Source organism: Cebus imitator, unplaced genomic scaffold (assembly GCF_001604975.1).
Source record: "Cebus imitator isolate Cc_AM_T3 unplaced genomic scaffold, Cebus_imitator-1.0 Scaffold318, whole genome shotgun sequence".
Classification (NCBI taxonomy): domain Eukaryota; kingdom Metazoa; phylum Chordata; class Mammalia; order Primates; family Cebidae; genus Cebus; species Cebus imitator.
In genome coordinates, this window is record NW_016107633.1 from 260,045 (window position 1) to 269,289 (window position 9,245).

At 53.0% G+C, this 9,245-nt stretch overlaps 1 protein-coding gene across 2 annotated transcripts; it reads left to right on the top strand.

Annotated features, from left to right (window-relative positions):
• The first annotated feature begins 5,566 nt into the window (after nucleotides 1–5,566).
• Nucleotides 5,567–8,607, top strand: LOC108286363 (keratinocyte differentiation associated protein). Of its 2 annotated transcripts, XM_017504125.1 has the most exons (6): nucleotides 5,567–5,737; nucleotides 7,166–7,204; nucleotides 7,306–7,347; nucleotides 7,521–7,565; nucleotides 8,174–8,221; nucleotides 8,466–8,607. In XM_017504125.1, the coding sequence occupies exons 1-6, from the start codon at nucleotides 5,651–5,653 to the stop codon at nucleotides 8,502–8,504; spliced, it is 300 nt and encodes a 99-aa protein (XP_017359614.1). In that variant the 5' UTR covers nucleotides 5,567–5,650; the 3' UTR covers nucleotides 8,505–8,607. The 2 variants fall into 2 exon arrangements, with proteins under 2 accessions (XP_017359614.1, XP_017359615.1); XM_017504126.2 differs by lacking the exon at nucleotides 7,306–7,347 and having other exon boundaries at nucleotides 5,614–5,737.
• The last annotated feature ends 638 nt before the right edge of the window (nucleotides 8,608–9,245 follow it).

Here is a 9,245-nt window from a genome sequence, read left to right on the forward strand (position 1 = left end):
GGTGCTGTAGCGACTGCCCCTCACCATGTGGACAGGCTGCGGTGGGGATGGCGGTGCAGCTGGGGAGACGCACTTAGGAAGTTGGGAGAATTGGATCAAACCTGGGGTCTTAGGCACTGCCCTGTGTTTTTAAGATGCAGAGGGAGGGAGGCAAAGCCCTTCCACCCCATCGCTGTACCAATGAAACAGGAGAGGCTGCAGTGCAGGCTGAGCCAGGCTTATCCCATGCTGAGGAGCCCTTGGGACAGGGCTGGGGGTCTGCAGTTGGAGCCCCTAAATCCCACCAAGCTAGACCAACATGCCAGGATTAAGGAACCCCCACTCCTTTGTTCCCCTGGCATCGCTGCTGGGGGACAGGAAGTAAAAGGTGGATACCAGTCACCCTGCCAGCCTAAGTGACTCCCTCCCAGGCTTGGGTTCCCTGAAGGCATGGCCCCTGTCTGCCTAGGTCACTCTCCACCCCCAGGACAGGCACAGGGCCTCAGATGGTGGATGAATGCATGAAAGAAACCTGGTCCAACACTGACTTGAGGAGACCCAGCCGACCCAGCCCATCTGCCTGGGAGAAGGCTAGGCCGCTCCTCTGCTGGGCTTCTCGTGTCTCTGGGGCCCTGAAATCCGGGTGCTGGTTTGTACTAGCCCTCCGGGGTTCAGGAGCTCCTTGCAGTATCTCCTGGAGGCCACAGGAAGGCGAGCTCCGGGCTGTCCTAGGGAGGACGCTCAATCCTCGCTGCCCAGGTCGCTTCCTGGAGCGTGAGTGGGGGTGGGAACCCTCAGAGAACTGAGGTCACCTCAGCCCAGTCCCTGAAGCACTGGGGGAGACACGGAGGTGAGCAACACGGTTCTTGGCTCTTGGGGTGTTCTTGGCCCAAAGGGCTAAAACAGCCCTGGAAAGCTTAGAGTGACACTTTTGTCTTACTCCTTAGGTCCCATTCCTCTACAACAGCCAGAAAGGAGCCCCTGCTTGGGACCTACTGCCAGCTTCTCACTAGCCCTGGAAGAAAATCCCAATTGTTCACTGCGGCTCTATGCGATCTGGGCCTGGCCTCCCTCTCTAAGGCGGCTCTGGGCCTGCTGGCACAGGGTCTCAGGGAACGCAGGCGGCTGTTACCAAGGTCTCCAGAAAGCCAGAGCTTCATCTGCTTTTAGGGCTCATTTCAAATGTCCCTCCCTGGGCCACCTTTTCAAATTTTTATTTTAATAGAGACGGAGTCTTCTCATATTGCCCAGGCTGATCTTGAACTCTTGGGCTCGAGTGATCCTCCTGCCTCGGCCTCCTAAAGTGCTGGGACTACAGGTGTGAGCCTCCCCCGCCCGCCCCCAGGCCATCAACCAAGGAAACCTGGCAGCATCACAGCGCCCTGCTTTCTTCACAGCACCTGTTCTCTGAAATCATCCTGTTTTTGGATCTATTTTTTGTTAGATTATGATATCTCCTTCACTGGGACATGGGCTCCCTAGGGCAGGTATTTTGTCCATCTATAGTCCCCAGCACTAAGAGCCAAATAAATATTTACAAATGAGCGAATGGAGAGAGGGACTGGAATTAAGTGGGACCAATCCAGGAAGACTTCCTGGGAGAGGGTTTAAGCACAGGGCACATAGGGTGGGCGGCAAAGGAAGAAACCAGACCGGCTGGTGGATGAGGCTGCTTTCCTGGTTGTGACAGCACTGATGGAGGAAGGAGGGATGGGACAGGGATGCCTCAAGTGCTGCCTGCTAATACTCCACACCCCAGCCCCCTTTCTTTCCCAGGATTCCCAGATTTCCACCTAAGTATTCACCAAGGCCCCCAAAACCCAGTGTCTATCCCTTAGACTCTTCACTCCCTCCCTAAACCCAGGAGGCTGGCTGCCAGGCCCTAGGTGTGTCTCACAATGGAGCAATCAGGGCTGGGCCTTGCCTCTTATCCACACTCAAGTTCTGGCAGATTTGGGGTGGGGTGGGGGCAGGCCTGTGGGAAAACAGGGGTTTACTGCTTTTCCCAGCGAGGGAACTAGGCAGTCAAGCTGCCTGGAGAGGTGATGTTGCAGAGCCAGTCTCTGCGGCTGCCTGATTCCATTAACCCTCCGTGATTCAACCAAAGCCGAGCTGCATATCGGGCAGATATTCCCGCCGCTCATCACCTGAACTGCTGGGATCCTCTCCCAGGGAGAACCCCCTGCTCCTCTCTTCCCCGCCTCCCCCACCCAACCCAACTTAGGGAACACAAACCACTGAGGCAGTGTGGAGGGAGGAAGAGGGAGGAGTTCGGAGAGAGACGCTGGCTTCCAGAGCTGGCACTTACCGCAAAAATCACATCAAGATGGAACCAGCTGGGTGCTGTGGCTCATGCCTGTCATTCCAGCACTTTGGGAGGCCCCGGTGGGCAGATCACTTGAGGTCAGGAGTTCGAGACCAACATGGTGAAACCCCAACTCTACTAAAAGTACAAAAATTAGCTGGGTATGGTGGTGCATGCCTGCAATCCCAGCTACTTGGGAGACTGAGGCAGGAGCATCGCTTGAACCTGGGAGGTGGAGGTTGCAGTGAACCGAGATCATGCCATTGCACTCCGACCTGGGTGAAAGAGCAATACTATGTCTCAAAAACAAAAACTAAACAAAACTACCCTCGGAAAATCTACCAGGAAGGTGCCAAGTGGAAACAAATCCTGAGTCCAGCAGAGCCAGCTTTTTGCCAGGCATAGGAACAGAATTTCTTGGGTTGCGCACACAAAGTAGTTGGCCTGTGTTTAGAGGCATGGTGCAAAAAGTCCCTGTCTTTAAACACCAGAATGCTCAACACGAGAGCCAGAACCAAAACCCTATCTGAAAACACATACTTGGCGTGGCAAGATGATTGTACTACTGAAGGCATCTGGGAACTGAGGCAATCGCAGCTTCATCTGGAGGCTGATGCCACGAACCTCTTAGTTCTTTGTTTTCATTTTGTCAAGAGCGTGCAGTTTGATTCATTTAAATTAATGCACAGATGCTTGGGGCTGCCACCTAGGGCTGTGCAGGCTATGTACTACCATGGACAGTGGTAAAGGGGACCTGTGGGGGTTCAATACAGTCTGTCCCCCACTCAGGACATGGGTCTAATTCACACAGGGTGTTACATGGGCTGCAGCACAGCCCCTCCAGCACAGAGAGGAGCAATACAGGTTCAGGCTCTGGAAGCCTGGCGTTCTAATGCTGGCCCTGTCACGTTCCAGTGGTGTGACCTGGGCTGAGTTATTTAACCTCTACATGCTGTGCTTCCCCTGCCTATAGAATGTGAGTGATTACAGTACCCACCTGTGTCAGAATCACCGGGAGATTTCAATGAGATCACATATTTGGAGCACTTAGTACAAGGCCCGCCACATAGTAAGCCTCAATAACTCTGCTAACGTTGTTACCAATACCATTAGGTGGAGAGGAAAACATAGGGAGGGCAATTTACTGTCAAAGGGGAATACACGAACCAGACTCCATAGCCAAACAGAAGATGGTGTTGGATCGTCCAATGCTCTAGATCGCCCAGGCCAAAACTGACGCTGGGTCTCCCCACCGCATGTGAAATCATAGCTGATGATACAACGTCAGTTCTCTTGTCTGATTCTTCACTCCTGGAGTTGACCCTATGCGGACGGAATGGTGGCTAATGAGCTTTTTCAGTCACTGTTAATTAGTAAGGATCCATTACACATAACTTGTGTCCTCCAGAAAACCTTTTGGGAGGCGCTCCACCCGCCTCAGTCATTCTCTAACTCGTCCCCTCCAGGAGCACCAACTCTGTGACATCCACTGCTGCGTGGCCACCTGGGCTAAGGGAGTGTTCTCCAAGCACCGTTCCCTCAGGTAGCTCTGCAAAGGGGAAGCTGCCATCATAAAATCAGAGGAGGCTGAAGAGGGGCGAGACGTCTGTGACCAGGGTGTGGGAGCCGCGTGAGGACTGAGCGAAGGTTGCCCAGCTTCTGGGGTTCATAAAGATTGTTCATGGATGCCGTCCAGCCCTCCCACCCAGGGCTGCCACCACCGAGCATTGCATCAGGTTGGGTTGATAAGGTCTTGCTTTGCCCTGGCAGCTCCAGTCCGTGTCCCAGCCCCTCCCTGTTATACCAGGAGCCGGTTTGGCCACCTGAACCTCATTGTGGAGAAGGCTGCTTGACTAGGATGGTGTGTCACAGCGAGATGATCCAACTCCCAAGCTGGAGGTGGGGCGAGCTGGGTTAGGGCAATGACATGGAGTGGCCACTCCAAGTTCAGAGTACCCGGGTCGCCTCTCAGCCTTTTGGCTAAGATCAAGTGCAGAGTACCTGAATCCCGTTTCCAACTGGGTACCCCAAGACCTGTTTTTTGTCCCTGTTCCTTGTCTTCTTAGCTCAAGACAGTCATTTCTCTGAAGACCAAAGAGTAAAAGATGGGCAGCTGGAAAATGGAAGGGTTCAGCCCTGTGGAAGGGAAGTGTACAAGTGGCGGAAGGATGCTGGAATACTGTCTAACACATCCAATCTGACCAATGCTGACTCCACCTGTTTTCTGTGTGAGCCATGGTACTAGGGGGATGTAAGGCTGACCAAGATGCAGCTCCTGACCTCAAGGAACTTGACATTCTAAAAGGGAAACAAGGCAAGAGCATGACTTACTTAGATGCAATGCCCGAGAGATACAAATGAGCTAATACGGGAATTCTGAGAAATGAAAGGAGTGGAGACGGGGACTGGGGATGGCAGAAAAAATCTGGGAAGCTTCATCCAAGATGAGAGCTGGGTTCTGAGGACTGGCGATGAGAGAAGGCCATGTTAGGAATGAGGAACAGCATGGCCGGAGACGCTTGGAGGATGGAAAAAGAGGGATAGAGTTGGTAAGGAGTCCAACTTGGCCAGAACGTGAGGTATGTTCAGAGGGAGTAGGGGAAGTTATAAAGGTGGGCTGAGTTCAGAACATGCATGGCCTTCAGTGCCAAGCTAAAGAGTTTACATGGATTTTGGGTGGGGGAAAAAAAAAACCCTGAATCAGCTTGGAGCGCAGACTCACACCTGTAGTCCCAGCACTTTGGGAGGTCGAGGCAGGCAGACCGCTTAAGTCCAGGAGTTTGAGACCAGCTTGGGCAACATGACGAGACCCATCTCTATAAGAAAATAAAAAAATTAGCTGGGTGAGGTGATGTGTGCCTCTAGTCCCAGCTACTATGGAGGCTGAGGTGGGAGGATCTCGAGCCTGGGAGGTCAAGGCTGCGGTGAGTCATGATCACACCACTTACTCCAGCCTGGGTAACAAGTGAGAGCCTGTCTTTAAAAAAAAAAAAAAGAAAGAGAGAAAAAGAAGGCTGAATTCTAAGAGAGGAATGAGGGATATAAAGACAAAAGGAGAGGTTGCTTGGGTACCACTGCCAATCCCTCGGAGGGACAGGTCCAACCTGTCTCCGTCCCAGCCCCATCTGCATGAAGAGACCCATTGCAGTCTCACCTTCCACGTGCCTGGGGCAGAATGCGAATTGAGAAATCCAAGGTAAATGAGGAACAGTCCATACCTCCCCCTCCCAGAGCCCCGGGGGTGGGCGACAGGATCTGGGGGTGAGTCAGTGGGGTGGGGACCCCATTTCTGTGCTCATCTGCCTCCTTAGGAATATAAAGAGCAAGCACTGAGGCTCCGCCTCAGAGCACCCCAAACTTGACGCCATGAAGATTCCAGTCCTTCCTGCCGCTGTGCTCCTCTCCCTCCTGGTGCTCCACTCTGCCCAGGGAGCCACCCTGGGTAGTCCTGAGGTGAGCATGTCACCTGCATTTTTATTCTTATACCTGTTACCCACCTGCCCCTCCATCTCTCTACCTCCCGTCCATTCCTGGATAAGGGACAGAGATGCTTCTCTTTCTAGAAGGGATGCTGAAGTGTTGCGGGGAGGCTCATGTACTGAACCCTGGGAGGAGACAGGACTGAGTGGGTGGTCGAGTTCAGACGATCTCCACCAAGGGCCCTCGGAGTGTTCACCCATTCCCATCCGGCTGTGCACATGCCGGGGGATGTGCGGGGGAGGAGGGGAGCTGGAGGGCGGCACATGTGAGACAGAGCAGCTCCAAACCCATGCCTGCGTCCACATGGGCAGCAGGTGGACAGGGTGGAGCAAAGAGGAAAACTGGCTAGTGCTGCCTGCAGCTGACTTACTCTTAAGAGGAGGGGGGGTTTGGGCATTCTGGAGACACCCCTGCTTAGCCCCTCTTGGCTTCATTTGTCCTCCTGTGAGCAGTGCCCAGGTGATGGATGGCTCCCTACTGTCTCTGGAGCGCAGGACACAGTGAGAATCTTTACTATCCAGTCCTCCGCCAGAGAAGAAGCCTGATGCCTACTCTGGATTTAAAAGTCTAAGACAGGGGCACAGGCTCAGCGGCTGAGGATGGAGCCAGCGGTGTCACTGAGCAGGGGGTCTCGTGGCCTCAGGTGATATGGGGCCAACTTCCCCAGTCTGAAAGGGCAGCTTTCACCCCACCTGATGCCACGGGGTGGGAAGACATGCCCAGAATTTTAAAATTTTCAGGGGAAACTAGAAATCTGGATGAATTTATGAATTCTTACTAATTCAAAACGCCTAATTCAAACTAAAAAACAAACGAGCCAAACTTCCATGAGATCTAAGCATCTGGAGTCAGCCTGCGGGCTCCGTGTTTGGCTCTGTCATGGGGAGGACAAAAGGGGACACACTGAGGCTGGGGTGGGGTCCCCATGGAGGGGGCTAACGGAGCCTCCAACATTGGTGGCAATAAAGCCACAAAGCAAAGCAACCTCAATTAGTAAGAGGCAGGCGGGTCACCTCAGCAGCTGGGCTCTGACCTGCACCCAAATCTTTCCCACCCTGCTATATGGACTGAGTGTGGGTGTCTCCAGAACACCCCAACTGTTAGAATTTAGTCCACTGCAGGACAACGCTAGCTAGCATTTCCTGAAAGGAATTCTCAGCTCCAGGCTTTCTGCCTGCTGCCCATCGTGACACTGCTTACATGGACCATTCTCCAATCCCCTCCTCACCCTGCACATCCGCCAACCACGTGCGCGACTGGAACGGAGCCCATGGTGGAGAACGGGTTTCGTTCTCTTGGGGTCTGGCCTGTGGATGAAGGCAGAGCTGGCAGAGACGGATGTGGGCAAGGGCCCTGGCATCACATGACCACCTGCCTCCTTTTCCCCCTCTGCCTTTCCAGGAAGAAGGCACCATTGATAACTACGCGTCACGACCCGAGGTAAGCATCTGCCTTCCCCGGCCCTCCAGCCGCAAGTTTTTCCTATCTCTCTCTCTCTGTGCTTCTTAGCAACTTTCCTAACACCCTGCTTTTCTGCCCAGGCCTTTAACACCCCATTCCTGAACATCGACAAGTTGAGATCTGTGAGTATACCTCCCTGGTGCTACCCCCACGAATGCCCTCATGACAGAGGGATAAACGCCTTGTAGAGAGCTTGCAAAGCTGCTACGGCTCCTTCACCTTCTCCAGAGGGCTGGGGGCTAAGCTCTGGCCTCCCTGGAGCTGACCTGCTTCTGCTGTCTCTCTTCCTCCACAGGCTTTCAAGACTGATGATTTCTTTAACTGGCATGCCCTCTTTGAGGTGAGTGCTCTGGCGCCCCTCTGTTGTCTGCCATCCCAGCGTGGTGGCAGCACATTCTGGCCTTAGTCGTTTGGGTTGGTTCCTGAGCTCTGGGAGGGAGTGACCGCCCTGTCTGGGTGCTGCCCAATGGGCTGTCAACCTAAGAAAGCTTCCCCCAGCAACTGTCCTGGCTACCCATAGTTTTCTAAGATGGCAGTGGAGGAGCAGGGCCCCAAAGACAATTCCAGAAGAGGAAGAGCCTACTCAGTCAAGATTTTATTTGAATCCCCTCATCCTCTACGGATAAACTGAGGCCTCCTGCACTTAGAAGGCTGTCAGACAGAGCTGGAGCCCGAATCTCCTGGCTCTGCACTGACTGAACAGGTGACCTCAAACAAACGCCTTCGGTTCTCTCGGCCTCGGCTTCCTCATCTGTGATGTGGGGATGATGACAGTTCGCACAGGGTAGAGGCACAATACAGCCTCGGGAAATATTAGCTCCTGATGAAGTCATGATAAAGCAATAGCATTATCGTTGCTGTGGCTACTGCGGGAGCTCATTCAGGGACTGCTTACTGCTCCATGCCCGGCTGACCTGCAACACATCACTCTCTTTCTCCTTCTTTTAGTCTATCAAAAGGAAACTTCCTTTCCTCAACTGGGAAGCCTTTCCTAAGGTAAGAGGTGTGGGCGTTAGGAGGATATGGAGCTTGGGGGTAAGGGAAGAAGCAGAGGATATGGGAGAGAGAGTGGGGCAGGGAAAGGAGGATAAAGCTTCTCACCAAACTGAAGGGGGATCTCAGCTACTACCTATAGAGGAGGACGGGAACTCACACCCAGGCAGAAATTCCTTTCCATCCCTGCCATCCTATACTGGGCACCCAGGGGTTCCCTATCTAACCCTGACCCCTCTCCCTCCAGCTGAAAGGACTGAGGAGCGTAACTCCTGATGCCCAGTGACCATGACCTCCACCGAAAAAGGGGGCTAGCGTGAGCTCTGATTCTCAGCCTACCACAACTCTTCCTGGCTCAAGAAGTCCAATAAAACATTTTCCATCCACCAGCTCCTGTATCTGTGTCTTTGTCCTTCTCCTACTGGGCTTTGCAAAGGAATTAAGACGAAATGAGCCTCAAGGCTGGTAGGCAGAAATCTGGACTTCCGAGAGGAGAGGAAGTAGGGAGACAGGAGGAAATAGAAAGGACATACCAAGATGGCAAGAGACCCCCTCGTGTCTTAGCTCCTTCCTGTTGGCTGGGATCCCTGAGGAGCACGAAGCTGTGACTTGCTTAGTAAGATGCCCAAGAAATCTGTTACCATGAGACAGGTCTCATTTTTCTGGAGAGGGAGCTCCTGGACCCAGAAAGCTCTCCTGTGGGGTTGAACAATAAAGACAGCTCAAACTAGTACCAAGACTGATAGATTTGCCGGAGGTCAGGGACACCTCCACTCAGGCCGTTCATTGCCAATTTGTGAACCAAAAAGTATCTGAGATATGTCTCCATCGATTTAGTAGTTTATTTTGCCAAGGTTAAGGATAATGCCCGGGAGAAAAAATACAGAATCAGAGAAACAGTCTGGTCTGTGCCTTTCTCCAAAGATGATTTTGAGAGCTTCAGTATTTAAAGGGAAAAAGACAGGAAAGAGGGAGGGCGTGGTCACATTACTGAACCCACATGTTAGAAGAGAAAAGGAGCAGGGAG